Source organism: Hyperolius riggenbachi, chromosome 2, assembly GCF_040937935.1.
Source record: "Hyperolius riggenbachi isolate aHypRig1 chromosome 2, aHypRig1.pri, whole genome shotgun sequence".
Lineage (NCBI taxonomy): Eukaryota > Metazoa > Chordata > Amphibia > Anura > Hyperoliidae > Hyperolius > Hyperolius riggenbachi.
Genome location: NC_090647.1, coordinates 325,804,109 through 325,830,806, shown reverse-complemented (window position 1 = coordinate 325,830,806; position 26,698 = coordinate 325,804,109). Strand labels below are relative to the sequence as shown.

Genomic DNA, 26,698 nt, shown 5'->3' with positions numbered 1-26,698 from the left:
TAACCCCCTTTCCCTAGAGTTGAGATTGACTGCAGCCTTGTTTTGTTGCCTTCGACTGACTAAGCACATGTACACATCTACAGAAACAGTTTTTAACCACTTCGCGTCCCTGGGTTATTCCTCCTTAAAAACCAGAGCAATTTTCTGCATTTCACACTCCTCACGTTCATTAGCCAATAACTTTATCAATACTTATCACACATAAATGATCTATACCTTTGTTTTTGTTTTTGCCACCAATTAGGCTTTCTTTGGGTGATACTTTTTGCTAAGAATTATTTTACTTTATAAGCATTTTAAAGGGAATAAAGGGAGAAAAATGTAAAAAAGTTATTATTTCTCAGTTTTAAGCTATTATAGTTTTAAAATAATAAGAGATACTGTAGATTTAACCCATACATTTGATATGCCCGTTTGTCCTGGTTATTACAACATTTAAATTATAATCCTAGTACAATGTATGGCGACAATATATGATTTGAAAATAAAGGTGCTTTTTCCCATTTTGTATCCCTGGCTTTACCTGCAATTATGTGGCTCTTTTGTATCCCACCACCCCTAGTTAGCCAGATGTGTTCCTGTATATCCCCCCCCCCCCCCCATAGTTGGCTAGATGTACCCCTCCCGATCCCCAGGTAGCCAGATGTGCCTCTGTATACCCCCCCACCTGAGTTAGCCTGATGTAGCCATTTATCCCCTCCCCCCATAGTTGGCCAGGTGTGGTTTTTAATTCCCCCTCCCCCCCTCACATAGCCTGGTGTATGCCCCTGTATCCCTGCCCCATGGATTGCAAACTGTGTGCCCCCACCATGGGGATAACCAGGTGTGTGGCCCTTTAAAATACCACCCACATGCCAGGTGTCTCCTCCCCTCCCGCAGAGATAGGCGCAGGGAAGCGTTAGAAGTCACAAGCTCTCACCTGACCTTGTTCCACTGGCGATCACGTTCCTCTCCCTACAGTACCACTGTCAGCCTTACTATGCTGCCCGGATCGGGTCCCGGCTTGATGACGTCATCAAGCCGGGACCCGATTCATTCAGCATAGTGAGGCTGACAGCGGTACTGCAGGGAGAGGAACGCGATCGCCGCAGGAACAAGTTCAGGTAAAGATTGTTACATTTTAATCCTGCCCTGCCCAATCGCAGCATGGAGGGGGGAGGGAGGGGTGTAATTAAAAGGGATCGGGCAGGTGGTGGGGAGATCGAACCCCATGGCAGGGATGCCGGTATAGAGCAGTTAGGGGGAGGGGGGTTAATGAGCCCAGGAGCGTGCTAGCACACCCGCTGTGCTCATTAAATCAAAGTGACTTATATTCACGTCAGGTGGCTTTCACGAGCCACTTGCTATGACTTGAATATACTGTAGTTAGGATGTAAACTGGTTAAGCTACTAACCTTCCATCGATGTCCACACTCATTGCAAAGCACAAATGTTGTCATTGGTTCATCTGCACTGCGGGTTTGCACCTAAAGAAGAAAAAACATGTAGCTAAGAATTACATTGCATTATGTTACTATACCATTCAGGGACGTAATTACAAATCATGGGGCCCACAATACAACTTTGAAGGGGGCTTTTGATGTCAGAACCACCTGATCTGCATGTTCAGGGTCTATGGCTAAAAGTATTAGAGGCAGAGGATCAGAAGGTTAGGCAGGCAACTGGTATTGTTTAAAAGGAAATACATATGGTAGCCTCCATATACCTCTCACTTCAGTTGTCCTTTAAAGAACACCCAAGGTAACATGTGTATGTAGAGTGCCAAGCACACAAATAATTAGGCTGTTCCTTTTTTACTTTCTCTGCCTGAAAGAGTTAAAAATCAGGTATGCAAGTGACAGTTTCTGTCCGGGTCGGGACCGGGTCGGACTACAAAATAACCCTCACTGATAAGCAATTACAGCCATAAAACACTTTCCTGGCAGGAATTGGATTCTGAGAGCAGAAGAGATAAAAAGGGTCAATAGTTCATAGATTTTAGCTCTGACATACATCAATAAATGTGTCATTGGGAAGAGACCATGAAACAGTAAAAACTTAAAAATGAGATTTAAATACAAAATAAAACTGTGGGATAACTAACACAAAGAAGCCATTTTTAGGAGAAGGAGGATAGATACAATTGTTTATCTCATCATTTTTTTTTTCACCTCGGCAGTCCTTTGGATTCATTTACCCTTACGTCTCCAATCCAATACCAGTGACGGCAACTCCACCAGATCCATTTACAACATTTACTGTTTTATATTGCAAGATTTGCTTATAGCTTTACAGAGAATCTAAATGTGATGTTTCAGGCCACTGCCTTTTCTCAAGTGCCTGCCTCTGGAGGACATTTATCATGGCACTTGAATTGAAATGCAGTTGCAATCACTATTATGTAGCACCTGGCCACCTGCTTCGCAATGTATTTTACCATGACTTTGTGATGTGTGTGGGTGGGTGTTGTAGTGATAGGATCCCAATGATCTGTGACAGATTAGAGATGCAAGCTGGTCCAATCACAGGCACAGAAATGAGAGATACGGAAGAGGCATTTCTTATTTCTATGCAACTGTGCATAAATTGCAGAACAATCTCACTTGTGAGATAATAGACTGAGGAGATTGTGTAAAACTTTGTGTCTAGTCCCAGGAAGTGTGTGTTTGAATCTCTGTGTATGTGAAAGTGATCTTTGGTTCCTCTAAACGTTGGTGCAGATTTCAACTACCATTTTTGGTTACATTAGCATGAAACATAGCTGCTTGTTGGGCAAGAAGAACAAATACTTTCAAACATGGATTAGATGCAATGAACAGATTTATCTCTCCTGGAGGAAAAGGTGTTTTAGGTAAACTAAAGAGAACATGTAGCCTATTGAGGGTCTCAACGAAGTAGGTCACCTGACTTCCTTCTTCCTTCTCTACCTAAGCTGACTACTTAGATCATATCCCACCCCAGGAATAAACAAAAACCTTGGCCATTCATTCAAAATTGCATCTCAAAGTCATCAGGCTAAATTAAACAACCTCTTATTATGAGAAATAGTTTATATTTTTTTCCTTAATTTTGATATACGTATTTCTGTATACATTTCCTGACTCCTCCTACCTGATTCATTTCCTTTGCCTGTTGATAGAGAAAAATCAGGGAGGGATCACACCTGGGTGAGTGAAAAACGCTTTCCGTGTTTACGCTGAAACAATGCTGAAATCTGGATCCAGATAAACGGATGCAGAATGCAACATGGTAATGGAAATAGTCCTGTGGAAATCTGGATGTGGTTATCAATCATTGTAAGGGAAAAAGAGGCATGCTGCTGAAAATTGCAACATGCTATCCATAATTTTTCTGCATTGCATCGAAAAATTGCAATCAGTGGAAAGGGGCCGATAGACATTCACTGGAGTCAGTTTGAATGCGGAAATTCGCTTCCAGAATCCGCCTGTAGTGGAAACAGACACTTAGGCCTCTTTAACACTATACACTAAAAAACTGATGCGTTTTAATTTTCATAGCAATGTATTGTGAAAAAAAGCTTTCAGTTAAAATGGAACTAAGCCATAGGAAAACATGGACATTACTTTGAAAATCAGTTGTCCTTTCAGTTATCACTGAGAGAGCAACTGATAGAGTGTAAAAGCCCTAAGAGTTTTCATTAGATCATAAAATGGGTTATTTTGAGTAGGGATGGGACCTCGAATCTGGCGAATCCACGAATCCCTCGAATTTTAAGAAAGATTCGAGATTCGTGGATTCAAATCCCCATGCCATTTTAGCGCATACGAATCCGCCGCAACGTTTCGCCGCCGCGATCGCTGTGTATACATTACCTGCACCGCTTGTGACATCATCGTGACCTCCGCCGACCTCGCGTTCCATCGCAGTGTGATGCGCCGCCATGCCATCGCGACCACTGCCGACCTCGCGTTCCTTTGCCGCGTGATGACGTTGACGCCGCCCCGCCTATATTTCAGTGAAGGCCCGAGGTGTGGAGGGTGTGGACGTCGCTCTCGCGTAGAAGACCTGGCTGAGACTGAAGACGGACGGACGAAGGGAGAGAGAACAACAGACAGGTACAGTATGGGGGCAGTAAGAGTACCTACGCTGGTCGGTGGGCACTAGACTGCCGGGGGGGGCTCGGGCACTGAACTACCTATGCGGCACTAAACTACCTATGCAGGTGGGGGGCCACTAAACTACCTATGCTGGAGGGCACTAAACTACCTATGCTGCTGGGGGGCACTAAACTACCTATGCTGCTGGGGGGCACTAAACTACCTATGCAGGTGGGGGGCCACTAAACTACCTATGCTGGGGAGTACTAGACTACCTACCTATGCTGGGGGGCACTAGACTACCTACCTATCCTGGGGGGCACTAAACTACCTATGCTGCTAGGGGGCACTAAACTACCTATGCTGCTGGGAGGCACTAAACTACCTATGCTGCTGGGGGGCACTAAACTACCTATGCTGCTGGGGGGCACTAAACTACCTATGCTGGGGTGCACTAAACTACCTATGCAGGTGGGGGGCCACTAAACTACCTATGCTGGGGGGCACTAGACTACCTACCTAAAGGCCCCTCTACCTATCTACATACCTACCTATACACCTACCTATACATAAGGCCCTATACCCTGCTACCTATACTGAAGGTCCCTCTACCTACCTACCCACCTACCTACCTAAAGGCCCCCTATACGTACCTACCTACCTAAAGGCCCCTATACCTACCTACCTACATACCTACCTATACTTAAGGCCCTATACCCTGCTACCTATACTGAAGGTCCCTTTACCTACTTACCTAAAGGCCCCTATACCTACCTACCTACATACCTACCTATACTTAAGGCACGATACCCTGCTACCTATACTGGAGGTCCCTTTACCTACCTACCTACCTACCTATACTGAAGGCACATGTACCTTGCTACCTATACTGGAGGCCCCTATACCTAGCTACCTACCTATACTGAAGGCACATATACCCTGCTACCTATACTGAAGGCCCCTATACCTAGTTACCTACCAATACTGAAAGCACATGTACCGTGCTACCTATACTGAAGGCCCCTATACCTTGCTACCGATACTGAAGGCACATGTACTTTGCTACCGATACCGAAGGCAGACGTACCTTGCTACCGATACTGAAGGCCTCTATACCCTGCTACCTACCTATACTGAAGGCACATATACCCTGCTACCTATACTGAAGGCCCCTATACCTTGCTACCTATACTGAAGGCACACGTACCTTGCTACCTATACTGAAGGCACACGTACCTTGCTACCGATACTGAAGACACATGTACCTTGCTACCGATACTGAAGGCACACGTACCTTGCTACCGATACTGAAGGCCTCTATACCCTGCTACCTATACTGAAGGCCCATATACCCTGCTACCTATACTGAAGGCCCATATACCCTGCTACCTATACTGAAGGCCCATATACCCTGCTACCTATACTGAAGGCCCATATACCCTGCTACCTATACTGAAGGCCCATATACCCTGCTACCTATACTGAAGGCCCCTATACCCTGCTACCTATACTGAAGGCCCATAACCCTGCTACCTATACTGAAAGCTACCAATATTGAAGGCACCCATACCTAGCTAGCTATACTGAAGGCACCTTTACCTCACTACCTATGCCTGGGTACCTATACTGCGGGCAACTATACCACGCATCGCACAATTCTTATGTGCAGGATTCGTTAGATTCGGGATTCGAAAGGTTCGAGATATTCGAGAACCTTTTTAGATTCGGATCCGGATTCGAAGAAATTGTGGATTCGCGTCATCCCTAATTTTGAGAAACAGAAATGGTATTTGATTTTTTTTTCTTAAGTCTCCAGTATTGTCTAATTATATTACATGTGAGTGAGGGAACAGTGGTAAAAATAATGTGCATGGAGCCTGGAGGTGACAAGATGGAGAGACACTGACAATGCATGATAGTGGAGCTGACAGTGCTAGATGATATTGGTTGTGACATGCCTGGTTGTAGGTGCAGTTCTTCTTCCTGCACTTATCACATTGCAGTAAGTCAGTATGAGTTCCTCCAGTCTTTGCCATCTGGTGTTCTCTGATGGCCTCTTGTGTCAGCGTGTTCCTAAGCTCCTTCAGCTCATCACTTGCCATTTCCTGCCGTATGAACAGTTGTCAGAGTATTAGAACTCACTCTCCTGGAAAGATTACAGCTCTGAAGAGAAACTCATTTGCACTGCATGATTAACAAACTCAACGGCTGAACTTTGCACAAAGGAAAACTAGGACTGATTTCCCAATCCAGAGGCTAGAAAAACAATTGTTGGGAGCAGAGATAAAGTAACCCTCTCCTTACATTAAAGGATTAGTGTTTTGTATATTCTCATATTTTAAAATGAGGCTGCATTATTATTTCGGGATAAGACTGCATAAGATACAGCCTTACTACCTGAGCAGCTCTGGCTGTGAAAATGAATGAGGCCATGCAGAGCCCTAGCCATTCCCTGTATAAGGATATGATGATGTGCTAGACTATTATGCCTCCCTCCCTTCCTCACAGAACTGTCTGGCTTCAGCATTGGTGTGGAGGCCAGGTGATGATGTGTAGTGTTGTCCGGATCATGAACGATTCGGATCTTTGATCCGAATCTATTTTGTGAGTCGAATCATCCGAATCATTAAAATGAGTGATTCGGATCGCAAAAGGGGTGGGGCCAGGAGCGACACGCCCCCTCTCAGCGGGCAGCGGGGTCCTGGAAGCAGAGCTGAGATGGATCGCTCTGTTGGATGGGAGGCAGCCTTGCAGGGAGACAGGTAGATGAGAAAGAGGGGACAGGTAGATGAGAAAGAGGGGACATCAGTGCCACTGCCAGATATGTGTAGAGCACACATACTGGCTATAATGTGCTGCTCATTATAGGCTGGCTGTTCCGCAGTTGTGCACAGTGAACACATTGGAAGCTTTTGGCTCAGCACAGCTCAGTAACTTTGCAGGCACTGTGATTGCAGCGCAATATGATCCTCCCCTAAACAGCTGCACTTTACTTCTGGGAATGCTTTCTTTCACTGTGCGACGTTTGCATGCAAAGTACACAGATGAGCATATAGGTGAAATGTGTGTAAAGCATATGATTGCAGCATGTGGGTATTGTGTGCAAGCAAACATTTCTGCTCTCTGCTCGTCCCTCCTCCCTTCTCTGTCCACTCCGTGCCCTCTGTCCATCTTCTCCCCTTCTCTGCGTGTCCACCCCCCTCCCCTTCTCCTGTCCTGCTAGTCATTTCACCCCCGAAATGCTTCCATAGTCAAATGATCCGAGATTCGGATCAAAGATCCGGATCTTTTCAATGATCCGATTCGAATCATCCGGATCATTGAAAAGATCAGAACTTCCCATCTCTAATGATGTGAGCTGGGAGGAAGTGTGGCAGGCATGGGACTTCAAGTACACACTGTACTTGTAAAGAATCAAGGTCATGACCATACATGTCTGACAATATTTTTAGGCCAGGGAATGGACAATACATATCTGTATTGCTCTCAATTGGAGTACAAAGCATATGGGATACTATGGCATGAGAAGGGGTATGGCCAGAGCAGGGACAAGGTCCTCCAGTACCCAAGGCTGAGAAATCAAAGTGCGCCCCTCCATTCCTCCCACCCCAGCTGTCACGCACGGATTGCTATTGGACTAAGAGGCTCCCCAGGGCCCCCAACCCCCCCCCCCCATACCTTAATCTCTAGTTATAGGGCTTGCAGTCACTGCCTTGTATCCCCTTTTGTTCTGCTTCAAACACAATAGGGGCATGATAGCTGAGTGAATTGAGTGCCCCCTCCTACACTGCACCCTGAGGCTGGAGCCTCTCTCGCCTCTGCCTCTTACTGAGCCCTGGGTATGGCACCAGGCAGGGGTGGGAGGACATGTTGCCGGGTCTAGTACAAAAAGGAGGAGGCAAGGCAAGATACTGAACTGGAACGGCTTGCCAAATGGCAAGACTTGCTGGGGTTCAGTAGAGCCCTGTTAGTATTCGTACAGTGTGCAGGCTTGCCTCCTCTATGGGTTTGTTATAAAACCCAACCCTAGTTTTCATAGCACATTGTAGGTCTTCAGTGTTGAAACTTTTTTACCTACATAGAAGCACCTGAGTTGTAGTTGCAGAGTCTTCATTTCATACCGTTTGGGAACTCCTATTGCTAGAAGTGGCCATACATTTATAGATGGACCCAGATTCGACCATTAGATAGATCCTTGTTAGATCAAATGTGATCTGAGAGAGGTCTACACACCAAGCATGAAGTCTCTTAAATATCTATCAAACCACTACAGTTCAATGTAGTGGACCATCAATCTGCTGCTGCTCCCGATCCTCCACCGTTTAATCAATATCTTCCATCCAGTGCATACAAGCAAATAGTTCAATTTTGGTCAAAAACCTCTTGTATAATCAATCAAGATGGCTGCGACATCAATTTCTATTCGGCAAGAGTGATCGAATCAGACGAATATAGATGGAGAATCTATATGTGTATGGCCCCTTTTCGGCTATTAAGCTATCAGGCAGTGTATTTAGGTTTGTGCCTAGAGATACGTTTGAACAGCCAAAATTCACCATCCTTGAAGTTTGATTTCTCATCTTCCATAGCAACATCGGTCACTTACTATAGACTAGAAAACCCAAGTCTCTTTTCTTTAAAGTCTGTATCATAAGAATAAACATATGGCACATAAGCTTGATGTGTTAGATGCAGTCACCTCAGCTGTCATCGTTGCAATGCTCTGTGTGGATACAATGCCACATAACACGTTGCGTCTGAGACTGGGATTCTTTGGATCCTTTAAGTTACTGATCCGACTCCTGATTCTGTTTCTGTATTTCATATCTGTCACCCTCATTTCTTTGTATATCCGTGAGAATGTCATGGAAAAATGACAAGAGCATGTGTAACCGATGCTTCACAATAACATAAACAGAAAAAAGCAGTTTGGCATAAACAAAGGCTGACAAGCTCACAACCCATGCAGTTACATGCAGACCGCGAGTGAGTGCTATATACTTAATGTCACTTCATGGTGGTTGTAATAAAGAATAGAAACAATTCTATAGTATTATGTAAGTCATCTTATAAAAAATTACCCAACAAAGTTACACTAGCACACAAGAAACAAAGCATAAAATTCAGTCACACATATGCTATTTATCGGGTCTGACATCTCAGCCCTATTAGTCTCTGCGCCAACACTGACAGCGCCATGCCGCACATATTCTGTTATCAATAAAGGCAGGCAGTTATTTCCCACCCCCACCAGCCATAATTTTCCCACAAAATGAATTGCTACTCCGCCTCCATGACCTACTTCCCCATGTGACTCCCGCTTTCCTAACATAAACAAACCTATTCCCCTCATGTTGTAGCACTCCCCTTTCTCTCAGCACCTACCTATCCCCCGCTTACCTCCAACCAAGAAATAAATAAAGACCCAAAAAATAGTCACCCAATAAGGATGTCCAGCGCTGAAATCCCAGGCACTGACATCAGGTGATCTAAAAATGAAAATAGCCGATATTACAAAACTGGTGTGTAACCTTGCACCTGACATTACATTCGTTTCGGGGCAGCTGATTTTAGCACGCTATTTATAAATGAAGTGTCGATGCCCAGAGATGCATTCAGCTGCTTTAGTTGTGGAGATACATCGTTTGGATGTTTTATCTTTTAGAAAGAGCAAAAGTTGCCCGATAGGCTTCAAGTATTGAATGGCACAAGGATTCCTGTTTGCTCTGAGCAACGTTTTCTCCAATTCCATAAAGAATTAGTCCAATAACATTACCTGCAGTGAGTCCCACCCCTTGACTCTGTGTCCTCTGGACTACATACCAGATGCCACACCCAATACATTCAGCAATGAGTCTGACCCCTATCTAAGATGACCGTAGGTTAATTCGCAGGCTGGTCTGCAGTTAGGAGAAGAAACAGGCATAACCTAACACCAGGCCACACTTACAGAATATCTTTAGGCTGGAGAACAGGAATGAGCAAACCTGGTCTGGACTCATGATATATCACCTGCGAATACAGGGCAAAAGTTTGCAAGTCTAAACCTGCTCAGATTAGTACAGGTCAGTGGTGGGCTGAAATTTCGCATGTGCAAAATTTTGCATCGAAATTTTCAACTACGCATTGTAATCGTAATGCAAAATAAAAAAAAAACGTAATTAATTTAGTATGTAATAGTAATATTTCATCATTTCGCACAATTTTTCGTGTAATTTTTGCAAAATTTCGCATCATTTTGTGCCGTCTTTAGTGGTTAATAGCAAAGCCCCCATACATGCTATTGCTGCCAAAATTGCTACATATGTTAAGGATAGAAAAGTGGGTACAATTCAAAAAATAATTTTTCAAAAAGACCCTGTCGTTTTTAAGAAAATCAATTTTAAAAATGCAAATAAAATGGTATTTAAACTCTAATTTTTTAGAGTTTAAAAAACATTTTTTCTTTACAGTTTTTTAAAATCGATTTTCTCAAAAACTACAAGATTTTTTTGTACTTGAACCCACTATTCTCCTTAACATATGTAGCAATTTTGGTATCAATACCATGTATAGGGGCTTTGCTATTCACTGCTAACGTTGGCATAAAATGACGCGAAAATTAAGTGAAATTTTACGCAAAATTACAAATGACTATGCGAAATCTATTAAATGTACAAATCGTAATTACGTATAGGTGTAATTGCGAAAATTTACTCCAAAATTAGCGTTATCGTAATTTGCTGATTACGAGCATCACTGGTACAGGTCAGTGAATGAGCAACTATGAATTGTAGTTCCTTGAGCACACTAGAAGAAAGAACTTGTTTTATCCAATGCAGGCCAGGTGTGCTGGATCACTTATGTTCACCAATGATTTTCATAATGAAGATCCTCATAAATGAGGTTCATTTACTAATGACTTTAGTTCTCCTTGAAACAACTTTAAATTCACATTTGGAAAAAGGATATAATCTTCTATTTCCCATGCAAGTCTTTCACAGTTTGCTCCAAAGTCTTTAAAATCTCCTGCAAGGAAAAATGTGAAGAGATTAGGGAATTCCGTTACCCTATAACATTTCCCATGCTAGAGGTAGGTAACAGGAGGCTATACTTTCTGACAGTGTATCATATCATCCTTTCTGTGATTGGTTGCTTTTTTACAATGTTTCCATTTTGATTTCATATTAAATAATGTAAGCCCTTCCCACCACATGCTTTTAAAGCAAAAAAATTAGTAACAAAAGAAAGTCTCATATTATTTTCCAGTACAAGAAGAGGTAAACAACTTAAAGGGGTTGTGTGGTATTATAAAAATAAAACAAGCTGACACTTACCTGGGGCTTCTATCGGGCCCCTGCAGCCTGTAATGTCCTGCTCCGTCCTCCTCCGATCACCCATTCCCCACCGCAGGTCCCGGTTTAATATTCATCTAAACAGACAAATACTGCTCGCTCTCGCTGGCGTCATCGGGAGCTTACTGCGCAGGCGCATTATGAAGTTTTTTTGTACTGCGCCTGCACAATAAGCTCCCGATGACACGCGGGAGGCCGATAAAAGCCCCAAGTAAGTGTAAGCTTGTTTGATTTTTTTATAAGACAGTGGCCCATATGCAATTAATTTTTTCTCCTGAGTTTTCACCTAGATGATATTTTCAAACTTGTCAATAGAGATGGCCCAAACCAGGGGTCGAGTCCTGCGTGGACGCGGGTGAACGGCGTCCACCCACTTTTTCTTCAGAGTGAACGCCATTCACCCTGGCTTGTGTGGAGGGGAGCAGCGCAGAGAAGGCGAGCTATGGGGACAGTGGGGATGGGCGGACATCTCCCTCCCAATCCCTCACCTTTGTGCTCCCCTTCCTGCCTCTCCCCTCCAGCGTTGTTAAGTGTCGGGCCCGGCGGCGAAAGTGGGCGGAGACTTTCCGCCTTCTTCCAGCCGCAAGGGACGCTCCGCTCTGTGTGCGGCTAGAAGACCAGACTAGCCGCACACAGAGCGGAGCGTCCCTTGCGGCTGGAACGAGGTAAGTCTCTGCCCACTTTCGCCGCCGGGACCGACACTTAACAACGCTGGAGGGGAGAGGCAGGAAGGGGAGCACAAAGGTGAGGGATGGGGGGGGGGAGATGTCCGCCCATCCCCACTGTCCCCATAGCTCGCCTTCTCTGCTCTGCTCCCTCCGGGTGGGGGCACACCTGGGTAACCTGGGCACATATACCCCTGCCTACATATACTGCGGACATATACACCTGCCTTCATATCCTGGGGACATATACCCCTGCCTACATATACTGGGGACATATACCCCTGCCTACATATACTGAGGACATATACCCCTGCCTACATATACTGGGGACATATACCCCTGCCTACATATACTGGGGACATATACCCCTGCCTACATATACTGGGGACATATACCCCTGCCTACATATACTGGGGACATATACCCCTGCCTACATATACTGGGGACATATACCCCTGCCTACATATACTGGGGACATATACCCCTGCCTACATATACTGGGGACATATACCCCTGCCTACGTATACTGGGGACATATACACCTGCCTACATATACTGGGGACATATACCCCTGCCTACATATACTGGGGACATATACCCGTGCCTACATATACTGGGGACATATACCCCTGCCTACATATACTGGGGACATATACCCTGGCCCTGCCTACATATACTGGGGACATATACCCCTGCCTACATATACTGGGGACATATACACCTGCCTACATATACTGGGGACATATACCCCTGCCTACATATACTGGGGACATATACCCCTGGCTACCTGGGCACATATACCCCTGCCTACATATACTGGGGACACATACACCTGCCTACATATACTGGACACATATACCCCTGCCTACATATACTGGGGACATATACACCTGCCTACATATACTGGGGACATATACCCCTGCCTACATATACTGGGCATATATACCCCTGGCTACATATACTGGGCACATATACCCCTGCCTACATATACTGGGCATATATACCCCTGGCTACATATACTGGGCATATATACCCCTGGCAACATATACTGGGCATATATACCCCTGGCTACATGTACTGGGCATATATACCCCTGGCGACATATACTGGGCACATATACCCCTGCCTACATATACTGGGCATATATACCCCTGGCTACATATACTGGGCACATATACCCCTGGCTATATATACTGAGCAAAATCGGTACACCACTGTCTACTGTACAAATACACTTTATTTAACATTGCTGATACAAATCCCCCCTTAAACCCATTAAAAAGCAGATCTGCAGTGTTTCTCCTATGCTGACTGACTGCCGGCTGTGTCACTCATTCAACTTCCACTACACCACCGCATACACACACGAGGAAGTCCTATTACTCCCGGGAGTTACACATACAAGCCGCTCATCTAGCAGGTCATGTTAATGTTCCAGGGTTGCGAAGGTCCCTCCGGTGGTAGCAGTATGTTGTGATGTCACATATGGGAACAACATCCCTCCCGCTGGCAGGCTATGTCAGTGTCTTGTTAGTAAGCGCTAGTGGTTTTAGGGCATCAGCGTAAGATCATGCAAGGCAGTCTATAAAAGTTTGCCACTGAGGGCTCTCACCACCCCATCGTATGCAGGGATCCCTCAGGCGGTCTGTTTCACAGTCCTTTGATGTGCATGCTGTCCTGGCTTCCTCCACTCCGCGCTGCCTTAGCTTCAGCTTCCCACCGGCCTGCTGCTCGATGTACGTGTTCCCAGCGTGTAACAAACACAGCCGTCGGGGAACTTGAACGTGACGTTACTGCTCCGCTCTGCTCATCACTAGTATCGGCCGCCCACCGGCCTTCGTCAGATGGGGTATACAAGACATCACATTTGGGCGCAGGATATTGTTTGAATAGATTTGAAGCTATATATACTGGGCACATATACCCCTGACTACATATACTGGGGACATATCCCACTGGCTACATATACTGGGCACATATACCCCTGGCTACATATACTAGGCAACTATACCTCTGGCTACATATACTGGGGACTACTATACTCATGGCTACTTATACTGGGGACACCTATAGACCTAGCTACCTGGGGGTACCTATTTTGGGGGAACTGCTGTCAGATTATCTGCATTTTTGTGGAACCGCTGTTATGTATTTTGGGGAACAGCTGCCAAATTATGTGTATGTTAGGGGAACGGCTGCTGCCAGATTACGTGTATTTTGGGGAACTGCTGCCAGATTGTGTATGTTTGGGGGACCACTACTGCCAGATTATATGTCCTTTGGGTGTTACGTGTATTTTGGGTGATCCGCTGCCAGGTTTCGCGTATTTTGGGGAACTGCTTCCAAATTATGTGTATGTTGGTGGAACTGCTGCTGCCACATTGTCTATTTTGGGGGAACCACTTCCATATTATCTGTATTTTGGAGGAATTTCTACCAGATTATTTGTCTTTTTGGTGAAATGCTGTCAGATTACATCTATTTTTGGGGGATACACTACGGCAGAGCTCAAACTTCCTCGGCAGACCTTTTACATCACTGCTAAGGTCATGTATATTTGGCCCCACCCATGACCACGCCCACGATGTGCTTGACCACTCCCATTTTTTGGCGCGCCGCGCAGGAATTCTCCGGGTGAGCCCACTCACTTCTTTTCCCAGGACTAGACCCCTGGCCCAAACTGTTTGCCGGCGAACGGTTCCAGGCCAACTTCCAGGGGGTTCGCGATCGTGGAGAACTGCGAACTTTACCGGAAGTTCGGTTCGCCCACATAGCGCACTATTAGGGTCAACTTTGACCCTCTACATCACAGTCAGCAGGTACATTGCAGCCGATCAGGCTACACTCCCTCCTGGAGCCACTCCCCACCTTGTAAAAGGCAGGCATCGCCAGCCATTTTACTCACTCGTGTGCCTGCAGTAAATAGAGAAGGGACAGCTGCTGCAGACTCTCTCATGGGGAAAGATTAGTTAGGCTCTTGTAGGCTTCTTAGCTTGCTCCTTGCTGATTCTTATTGCTAAAATAGCACCCCGCAACCGCTCTTTCGAGAGCAAATCTTGTTCTTGTGATCAATTTTTTTTTTCTGTGTGTCCCACTGACACTTGTGTTGCATAGACATCCTTGATAATGCATACTGTGTGTGCCACTGCCAGGCCCAACACATTCAGTGACTACCTGTGTGTGTGTGACAGGTGCACATCACTGCATATACCTACCTGTTGTTCACTGTGCACCCACCTACGTGAGCGCATGCAGTGTCACTGTGCCTGTCCGCCACCTGCCTGTGTGTGACTTGTGCACATTGTAATACCCGTTACTGCATATACCTACCTACCTGGTGTTCACAGTGCACGCACCTACCTACGTGTGTTGAGCGCACACAGTGTCACTGTGCCTGTCCGCTACCTGTCTGTATGTGACAGGTGAACATTGTAATACGCTTTACTACATATACCTACCGGTTGTGTTCAGTGCACCCACCTACCTACGTGAGTGCACGCAGTGTGATATACCATTCCGTGCATACCTGTTAACTGCACCTGTGTGACTGACTGCACATTGTATTAGTCAAGTCAGTACATACCTTTCACTTCATCCCCCCCAATATGGACAAAACAAAAGGCAGAGCCAGAGCCAGGCCACCTGGCAGGTCTGTTCGAGGTCGCGCTTTTGTGATTTTGTGCGGCCCTCGACCAAAGTACAGTGTTCAGAAAAAGGCACGTGCCATCAACCCCCAATATTGTCAGGACGTAGTTGACTATTTAACACAGAACACCTCATCTTTCTCAGCTTCTGCACGGAAGCGTGACATATCTTCCTCCTCCTGCTCTGATTCTGGCACCCCACTTAACACTCAGTCGGCCGCCACCACCAAAGTGCCATCACCCCAGGGCTCAGCGGTGTGGAATTTTTTTTGTGTGTCTGCCTCAGGTGAGAGCAATGCCATCTGTACTCTCTGCCACCAAAAATTGAGCCGTGGAAAGACCAAGACCCGCATAGGGACAACTTCCTTACGAAGACACATGATGAAAAAGCACAAACTGCAATGGGATGAAGACCTGAGGAAAAGCAGCACACAAAAGCAAAGCCACACACCGCAGTGGAAGATAACAGGCCGCAATTTTTTCTTAAAAAAGGCGATACCTAAACTGTTGAGAGGCAAGTGGTGACATCTCTGGCACACAGCGTTGGGTCAAGGGTCCATCTGACCACGGATGCCTGGTCTGCAAAGCACGCTCAGGCCTGCCTGAAGACTAAGTCAGTCCCCACACACAGCATCTCTGCCTGCATGCCGTGTGACTGACTGCCTGCCCCAAGACTAAGTCAGTCCCCACACAGCATCTCTGCCCGCAGGCCGGTTGACTGCCTTGTCCGCCACCACCAACAGGGTCCAGGACTCCAAGTGGATTCCTGAATTTTTAAGGCCGCTGCTAGCAGCAGCGCTATAATAATTTTTCTGGTGCGTGTACATGCCTGCCTAATTTTTCTGGCATTTTTCTGCCTAATTTTTCTGGCAACAACAAAACAAAAGGCATGTACATGTGCCCATTCCCCTTCGTGATCATTACCTTGCTGCGGTGAAGGGGCTCGCGTATCACAATGAAGCAATGGCCGACGGCTATATGAGTGTCTCGGGAGGGGGGGAGGGCACACTCACAATGATAAGGTCGTTGCTTCATTGTGGAAAGACCAAATTTGATCAGCTGGACAGTCACTGTTCTGTCATTCAGCTACCTTAGTCCGGCGACCATATGGACTTGAAAACCACCACGGCCTGCACTCTCGCCATGGTGTGCACCAGTCCAGCACAGCCGTCACAACACAAACAGCTGTTTGCGGTGCGTTACACAGTGAGTTTGGTGTGTCAGTGTGAAGCAGTACTCTAATTACACTCCCTGATTGATGTATACACATGCAAGATGTTTTAAAGCACTTTAGGCCTGCAATTTAGCATTCAATGTGATTTCTGCCCTTAAAACGCTGCTTTGCGTCAAATCCAGATTTTTCAACGGGACTTTTGGCGTCTATCCCACTCATCCATGCAAAAACTCAGATGTTAGACCCCTTGAAACACCTTTTCCATCACTTGTGAGCCAGCATAAATGTTTCTAGTTTTCAAAGTTCGCCTCCCCATTGAAGTCTACTGCGGATTGCGGAAGTTCGCGCGAACTGAACTTTTGGCGGTAGTTCGCGAACCGAAAATCGGAGGTTCGGGCCATCTCTACTTGTCAATAAAATGTCTTTTAAGCCACCAGCAAGCAAGAAAATACTCAAAATAGTTTTGATAGTACATCTTCATCAACTTTTTGGTACTCTTTCAATTGCAAAGTGCTGAAAAGTTATTTTAAACAGAAGATGAAAATGTATCTCCTAGGAGAAAAGTCAGGTGAAAAAGTGAATTGCACATGGCCCAGTGTGTTATATTCGGGGAAAGACGGCACCACAGAACCCCTTTAAGTTGTTATCTTTTTTGAGCTAGTCAACTAAGGTCTTCGGACTTAGTTCTGTTTTCTGAAGAGCTTAAACAGCCAAGAAACAGGGAGAGACAGCTTGAGATAAGGTGTTACTGCAGGAAAGTTCAAAGGGTCATTAACTGTGCTTTGTTTTACAGTTTTAAATACAGAGTGCGGATTCTAAACTGCAATTGTGAAAGTCTGATGTAATTTTATAAATAAAGCTATATAACGGAAAATAAACATGAGACTGTTTTCTTAGTTACATATGTTCTATTTATTATCTGTACTACACATACAATTCATTATCTCATAAGTTTATTTTAGCTCTTTACTTTAGGTTTCACTTTTTAGAATTCAACCAGTGTTGTTTTTAAAAACTCAAATTGACATTTCAGTCAAACTTTGTTTTTATTGTGAGACATACCTTCTCTTCTTGTGACAATTAGTATTATGGCTGAATCGTGTTGACTCCCAAAACATATCTCATGAATTATCTCTTCTTCCTATTTTTCACCTCATTCATTCAATAATTTTTCAAAATGTTCCAAATGACTTGTTTCTGTCCTTGCTTCAGGTTAGACACTTACCTATGTAATGGTAAGACTCTGGATCCTATAGTGTTCCCAAGTGCTTCCAAAGACAGGCTGCTCCATACTGCACATGTGTGAGTGCGCACTCCCATTTGCACAGTATAGAACCGCTCGTTGTTTGGAAGAATTTGAAAGCCAAAGGCTTATTTGACCTGCAGGTTGAATAACATTACCAGTGGGACAGCTCTGGACCAAGAGGATACAGAGAGGATCGAGAAGGCTCTGTATGCAGAGCCATTCTTCTTAAATAGATGAGTAGCTAACTTTTTTTTTAGAGTCTGCTCAGGACACTTTAATATCAACAAAAAATCTGGAGCTGAACTCCCACTCTATCTCTAGTCTTACCATCGGTTTTCAGAGCAGCTGTCACCATATCCACACACTTGTCTCTGACAGAGTTACCAGTCTCATAGCAGTTGGGTAGAAACACAGATGAAGGGGGGCTGCTGCAGGTAGGGGAGCTTGCCAACACACTGCTTGCTCTACAGTATAGAAGAAAACAGATGTTTTGAGGAACACAATTTAGAGAGGACCAGGTTTACATTAAAACTGCAGTCACCTTTCTTCTTTATTTGTGGATGTTTTGCTGGGCTCATTCAGGACAGCAGCTGTTGGATTGCTGCTGGAGTGTCTCCTGCAAGAGAGTAAAGAAATCTTCTATCTTTTCATCTCTATATCATGTAATATTTATTTATGATGATTACCTAAGGTTGTAGTCCATCTCCCCACTTCTTACCTTTCTTCCTTGGTTGTGGTAGAACTTTTACTAGATGTTGGTGATGGGAGTGAAGCATTTAGGGAGAGTCTCCTAGCAGAGAAACACAGTTACCAAAGGACAGACAGAGCTCAGCGTCAGTCTGCATTATATAAGTACTGACAGGTGCTCATCCCCAGGTACAATCCTACCTTTCTGGCTTCTTACTATGAGAAGAATGCACATCAGCTGAATGGCTCCTACAAACAGGATAGCAATAACTATCAGAATTATATAAACCATACAAACAAATCCAATATTTATAATTAGCATTGCGCAGAAGATTATTCTAACATGTACATCTCCACTAACCCAGGAAGGAAGAGAACTCGAGCCAAGCAAAGCCACCTGATTGCACCAACACTTGGTTAATTAACCAGCAGCTAGTGGCTTGGATTAACAACATTTCTTTATCTTCCTGGGTCATTGGAGAGGTATGTTTGAAGAGCATGCCCCCACTATAAGTTGGCTGTTTACCAGCGCCCACACTGCCATTAGCCTGCTATGCGTTTATGTATGGATGTGTGCGCAAGTGTAAGTCATGTCCCTGACAAAGCCAGAAGTCCAGTGAAACATTTTGAAGCTTGGTCCAGATTTAAAAACCATCCCACCACACAACCTCCATTCATGGCATTGCTGTTCTGTCTGGCCTTTAGCACTGTCTGACTGGCATTCACCCACCACTCTGGTGTCCATCAGCGTGAACACGCTAATACACCTTTCCCACTTGTGGATTCTGTTGGTATTATCAGTCTGGTCTAGATGTGCCTTTCAATCTGAGGCAGGATTCCCTGCACGCTGACTGCACGCTTTTATCTCTGAACATTCATGCAGTTTATGACCAGCATCCCATCATGCACATGGCACCAAATATGCTGTAAGAACAGTGACACTATACTACATGGTTCATACTGGAGCTGTGATATATGCTGTGCATACTACAATGCTACACTGGGATTGCTATTATTTGCCTAAAGTTGGCTTGCTCTTGTTATTGATACTGCTTATCCGATATGGTGCTGCTGAGTTGCATACACGTTTGCTGATGGACTAAGTCCATCACTTACGTCTATAGATTACCTTTTGCATTGTCTTTGTGTATGACCTGCTACACATACCAGCCTGTAACAGGATACTAATTAGCTTTTGCTAGCCCAGGGTGCTTATTGGCCAACCTTGTATGCTTTGCTGTGGTCTGGTTGTGTTGAGTAGTGGGATGGCCATCTCATGTGATTTTTAATGCAATGTTTCATATTATGACTTTCTGGATTAATTATACTGTATTTTTTATATTTTGACATATTGTTTGCGTGTTTTTTGTGCAATTTGTATGTTCTGCAGTATTATGTCTTCTCCTTCTCTTTTGTGGATATTGTATTGTGTTAGACATCAGTTAAAGCAGTAAGTTTTCAATCTGGATGAAATTGGCTAACTTTAAAAGATGTAAAGAATAAGTTTCTTACCCAATAGGCAAGTCTTTATCAGGAAGCAGAGTTTGACAAATGCATATTTTGGGCCAAAACCTTACTTTTTACATCTCTAAAGTTAGCCTAGGAATGACATCCAAGTATCTCAAAACTTTTGGCTTTGTAAAAATGTGTGATCCCATTAAAAATAAATGTTTTCTTCCTTTCCGTTTCCTGTTACCCTCGGTAGGCCAACTCTACCGATAGGAGATGTTGATATAATGTGTACATCGTACAGTAGATGGCCATGTCCTGTTAAATAGAAAAAAAAGGAAGAAAAAAACATCCTTTGAGCAAAGCAAATAGACGTTTTTTGTTTCATGTGCCTTAGATCCCAAAAACATGATCTAAAGAAGTCCACCATATATACACTGAACGAAAGCATGTTTTATGCTGTTATGGTACTATTAGTATGTTTTGACTATATTCACAGTTTCACCTTTTAAGCTTTGTTTCCTTGACAGCAGCTGGCTTGCTCGGGGATGGAGAATTTGATTTAGGACATTCCCTGCAAGAGAAAATTCTTACATGAACAACATCCTTTTGTTGCAAACCTACTAATCAGGGAGCTGCAACCTGCAGTCATCTGCTACACATAGTAACCTGCAACCCCAAATATGAGTGCTGAAAGCCTCCAACGCAAAAAAGCTTCCTATCTTAGCAGGCACTCAGTGTTCATATAGTAGGAAGCAGAGCAGTTTATTTGGGCTCCTAACTCATGCGTTAAATCAAGTACCTCCACAGACCGCAATGTAAATGTGCAGCTCTGGTGCGCTGGGTGAGAAATGTGCGTGCTGGTAATCTGCTATTGTAGAACTGCTAATTCGTTACTGAGTAGCAGAGTGCATGGGAGACAACTTAGGTATTTGTCATCAGGTATTGAATAGATACTGCTTGTCTAAACTATAACCGAGTGCCCACTATTATTATTGTAGTATGCAGCACCGTGGCATATCTTATAGCCAAGCTCCAAATATCAGCACTGAGGTCCTGCTATGACATAGCTGACCTTCCAGTAGAGGATAGGGAGAGTAAAGGTAGCCATACACTGGTCGACTTGCCATCAGATTCGACCAACAGACAGATCCCTATCTGATCGAATCTGATCAGAGAGGGATCGTATGGCTACCTTTACTGCAAACAGATTGTGAACCGATTTCAGCCTGAAACCGATCACAATCTGTTGTTGTGGTGGTGGTGCTGCTGCCGCCGCTCCCCCCGCCGCATACATTACCTGCTCCGCCAGCGCGACTCCCGGGTCTCTCTCCGCTCTTCTTCTCCGCTCTGGTCTCTGGCTCCAGCACGCTTCACTTCTTCCTGCCCGGCAGGAAGTTTAAACAGTAGAGCGCCCTCTACTGTTTAAACTTCCTGCCGGGCAGGAATAAGTGAAGGCATGCCGGAGACCAGAGCGGAGAAGAGCGGAGACGAGCGGGGGCAGTCGCGCCGGCGGAGCAGGTAATGTATGCGGGCTCTAATGCGTCGGTCGTCGGGCACTCGAACGCCGCTAGCGATGCGCTCTTTACCCGCGGGCGATCAACGGTAATTTTCCACACGCCGCGATCGACGGGATCGGACGAAATGAATCGAAATTCGGCGTGTAGCGCGAACGATTGGCAGCAGATTCGATCCCAGTGATCGAATCTGCTGTCGAAACGGCGGTAAATCGGGCCAGTGTATGGCCAGCTTAAGGAAGGTTTGTGTTAGGGGATAGGGTAGTACTGTAGTAGGCAGAGGATAGATGAAGTAGGGTAGAGGGGGTTAGTAATAAGAGTTAGGGTAGATATCTGTTTTTTGGGCATTAGTGTTTAGCATGTAGATAGGCTTAAAGAGAACCCGAGGTGTGTTTAAAGAATGTTATCTGCATACAGAGGCTGGATCTGCCTATACAGCCCAGCCTCTGTTGCTATCCCAAACCCCACTAAGGTCCCCCTGCACTCTGCAATCCCTCATAAATCACAGCCGTGCTGTGAGGCTGTGTTTACATCTGTAGTGTCAGTCTCAGCTGCTCCCCCGCCTCCTGCATAGCTCTAGTCCCTGCCCCCGTCCCTTCCCTCCAATCAGCAGGGAGGGAAGGGATGCAGGCGGGGACTGGAGTTCTGCAGGAGGCGGGGAGAGCAGCAGACTGACACTATAGAGATAAACACAGCTAGCTCTGACAAGCTGTTTGTCAGCAGCGTGGCTGTGATTTATGAGGGATTGCAGAGTGCAGGGGGACCTTAGGGGGGTTTGGGATAGCAACAGAGGCTGGGCTGTATAGGCAGATCCAGTCTCTGTATGCAGATAATATTCTTCAAACCCACCTCGGGTTCTCTTTAAGGGGGGGGGGAGTAGTGTAGGTATATAGATAGGGGGATGCTGGGGGGGGTAGTGGTAGGCAACTAGAAAGGGGTTTGCTTAGTGAGGGAGGGTTAGTGCTAGGCATTAGAAAAGCCAATAGTAGATTATTAGTAACTAGTGATGACTGAATATGCCAATATCCTTTTTGGATTTATTTTTGTTGCAAAAAATCAATTATAAAGAAAAAATATATTTAAAAATCTGTAAATCCTGAGAAAATACATTCATGGATTTAGCAAATGTATTTTTGCTAATGTGTTCAATTGCAAAAATATGTTTGCAGATAGCCACATAGTTGTACTAATATTTAGTTTACAGTATGCTGCGCTATTCCTTTTACTCCCTATTTTAAGAAGCAAAAATTTGTGTTTTCTCAGTTACTCTCTTATACTCGTTTTCAGTGACCATATTGAAAAATTTGCTGATGACACCACCATTGTCGGCCTCATCACCAAGGATGACGTACAGACATACTGTCAGATGGTCGAGAATTTGCCACTGGTACAAGGAGAGAATGATTGGGAGACCCCCTCCCCTCACTTGACCTCCTATACAACACCAGACTGTGCTCTAGAGTGCTGAGAAATTCCAACGATCCCTCTAACCAAGGCCAACGCTTCTTCAGTCTGCTCCCATCGGCCAGAGGTTGAGCCATCTCCACTAGGACCACCAGGCACATGAACTCTTTCTTTCCCTCGGCTGTCAACTTCTTGAACTCCCTCCATACACTCCCCCCCCCCCCCACACACACACACACCAATGCCCCCTCTTAGGCTGCGGCCCGGGGCTGTTTCATTACGGTCAAACCATCCGCAAGACTAAACTGATCCGTATATTGTGTCAACCGCCTCTCACACTGATTCTGCATGATGTTTATTGCACATTATTTTTAGTTTTGCTTACTTGTAAACTGCATGTTGTGTGCCCTATCTATTTCTTTCTCTACTGAGCGATGTATTGTGCCAAACCCAATTCAGGGCAGACCCAGGCATGCTCGGCGAAATAAAATGATTTTGAAAACAAACTGTATTTTCATGAATATGACTTTAGCGAATATCTAGCTCAACACTGCTGGTAAGTAGAAATGGCACAGTTACCTAATATACAGCTATCTGCAACCATGAGCTGGCCTACTGACACTGATAGTTCAACGGCTCACCTATTGGTGGTAATAGGAGGAATGGATAGAATTTCCCTCACTACTTCATATTGCACTATATGTACAGTAATACAGTATATACTTGTGACGGTTCCAAGACCCCAGATCCCAGAGACACAGTGTATAGCAGCAGAGTAAACAGAACCCGGCTGGCGGGCGTTTATTGGGCACACAGTTCACACAACAGTTCAAACTATTACTAGACAATCCACAAGGAAGTGTCACAGAAGAGTCCCAATTCCCAGCTTCACAGGCAAAACAACACAAGTCCCAAAGTCCCAGTAGCTCCACAAATAGCAGAAGTCCAAAAGGTGTAGTTCTCACCAGTCACCACATCCAGTATCCATTGGACAAGTCCACAACACCAGCTAAACGAGGAATAAAACAGTCCACAAACCAGGGCCACGGGACCCTCCGAGTTACAGCAAGTCCTCTCTGGTGTCTGGCCGCATGGGAGATTATCCTGGGCTAACCACAGGACCCGTGAGCTGCTCTCCCTTCCACAGACACAATCCAACTACCTTCACATGAGGTGCAAGCATGATACCAGCTCTCATCTGCAGTGCCTAGCTGCCTGCCTCCTGCTGAGAGCCCACAGAGCAGCCTAGATGGGGAATGGCTTTATGCTGATAAGGTGCATCTCTGATGTCTCCAAAGTGTGGAGGAAGGTGAGCTTTCTATGGAACAGCAAATAAAGTACTGTGCATAATGCCACTTCCCTTTGTACTAAGACCAAATTGCACTCCTACTAGGTATCCTAAAACACAAAGCCTCTATATATTTAGTTTCAAAAGGTTTTTATTGGGTTTTTTGAAACAAAACAGGTTATGCAGTAAAGTTGCCCTGGTAGGGCCAAAGTTACATTGATTCGTTGCTGGGTTGAGATAAAATGTACATATAATGAAAAATAACGATAAGGTAGGGTTGACATATCGGAGGGGGGGGAATGCCTGAGACAGAATCATCATAGATAAGTGCAATATTATACTAAGATAGGTTCTCATATTGGTTCTTTATATGGTTAACGCCACGGCTCTTACTTGTTGTGATTCGGTAAGTGATAGCCAAGGCTGCCAGGTTCTGATAAAGGGTAAAGTAGTGTCGTTAATGATTGCTAGGAGACGCTCGTTGATGAGAATGTTGTTTATAATTTCTCTAGTTTGTGCTATAGATAGGGATGGTTGAAGCCATTGTCTGGCGATGTGAATTCTGGCAGCCTTGGCTATGTGCTGAGCCAGTCGATGGTGAGGGTATTTCCAACCTTTTGGTTTATGGCCTAGCAGGAGCATGAGCGGGTCAGTTGGTTGAGCATTTTCCAGTGCAGAGTTGATAAGGGCTGAAATCTGATTCCAGTAGTCACGGGCTAGTGGGCAGAACCACCAGATGTGGGCCATTGTGCCGGTCTGTCCACAGTTTCGGAAGCAGTATTTGGATCTTGATGGGTCAAAGTTGTGAATCTTATTAGGGGTTTGATAGGTACGATGGAGAATTTTCATATTGGTCTCGATGTGAGAATAGTAGCTAATCCCTTTAGTAAGGGTTAGGCAAGATTTCGACCATTGTTCTAACGATAGACTAACGCCCATATCCAATTCCCACTGTGTCATAGTGTTTGTTTTGTAAGGTTCCAGTGGTTGGGAGAATATTGAGTACAGGTAGGAGATAAGACCTCCTTCTAATGGCGTGTTTAGGCACCACAACTCAAATGGGGTCCTAGGTGGGGACCCAGGTAGCGGTGTGGGGAGTGATTTTAGGTAGTGGAAGATTTGGAGGGCTGAGAAATATTCTGATTGTGGGAATAAGGTTTTCTCTTTAAATTGTGTCCATGAGGGGCATTTGTCATCTATCAGGATATGCTTGACCAGGTAGTAGCCGTTGTCTTTCCACCAGCGAAATGCTCTGTGTTCTAACCCGGGAGTGAAATCTGGGTTTCCAAACAGTGAGGTTAGCTGTGGGAAAGAAGACTTCAACCTTTTGGTATTTTTAAGTTTGTTCCAAAGTGTCAATGAGTGAGCTGAAAGGGGGGATATGGCTTAGTGTGATGGAGGCAATTTTTTATTTGCCCACATTAGCGCCTGTAGGGTGTATGGTTTTATGAGGCAATTTTCTATCTGGGTCCACAATGGTGGGTTGTGTAGGGAGTAGAGTTGAGATAATTGTGCAATCTGAGATGCTTTGTAGTAGGAAAAGAGGTCTGGGACTCCCAACCCTCCCCTAGACCTATTCCAGTACATTATTTTGCGAGAAATTTTGCCTTTTTTGTTATTCCATATAAATTTAAATATATGTGTTTGGAGATCTTTTAGTGAAGCCTGAGTGATTGTTATGGGTAGAGAGCGAAATAGGTATAAAATGCGTGGGAGAAGCGTCATGCGAATTGCGTGAATGCGTCCAGACCAAGAAATGGTCGGGGAGGACCACTTTAGTAAATCCGATTTTAGTTTGGCGAGCATTGGTTTAATGTTTAGGTCATAGAGTTCTAAGGGGCTGCCTGAGATCTTGATGCCCAGGTATGTAAGGTATTTAGTCTGTAATTTAACTCCTAGGGAGGATGTTAGGGATAAGGCTACTGCTGGATGAAGGTTTATAGGTAGGATCTCTGTTTTATTGATGTTGAGCTGGAGTCCAGATAGTTTTCCAAAAGTTTTAACTAGTGTGAGAAGATTTGGCAGGGATGTGTGTGGCGAAGTGAGAGTAATTAACAAATCATCAGCGAAGAGATTGGCTTTGTACTCGTGGTCTGCTACTTTGATTCCTTGGATGTCAGGAGAGGAGCGAATTGCTTCTGCTAGGGGCTCAATTACTAGGGCGAAGAGTGCCGGGGACAGGGGGCACCCCTGCCGTGTTCCACGTCTGATAGGGATTAGAGATGGGGAGTCTGTGGGTAATTTTAAGGTAGC

The 26,698-nt window shown here is 45.0% G+C and overlaps 1 protein-coding gene across 1 annotated transcript in view; it reads right to left on the bottom strand.

Annotated features, from left to right (window-relative positions):
* LOC137546609 (transcription elongation factor A protein 3-like) overlaps positions 1-26,698 on the bottom strand; it is a 101,228-nt gene that overhangs the window by 7,641 nt on the left and 66,889 nt on the right. The window contains exons 8-16 of the mRNA XM_068269270.1: positions 20,742-20,810; positions 18,989-19,036; positions 18,819-18,890; positions 18,642-18,716; positions 18,428-18,564; positions 10,989-11,045; positions 8,737-8,891; positions 5,996-6,142; positions 1,395-1,466 (exon numbers count right to left, since the gene is read on the bottom strand). Of these exons, the coding sequence (XP_068125371.1) occupies positions 1,395-1,466; positions 5,996-6,142; positions 8,737-8,891; positions 10,989-11,045; positions 18,428-18,564; positions 18,642-18,716; positions 18,819-18,890; positions 18,989-19,036; positions 20,742-20,810 (832 nt within the window). The remainder of the gene's footprint in view (positions 1-1,394; positions 1,467-5,995; positions 6,143-8,736; positions 8,892-10,988; positions 11,046-18,427; positions 18,565-18,641; positions 18,717-18,818; positions 18,891-18,988; positions 19,037-20,741; positions 20,811-26,698) is intronic.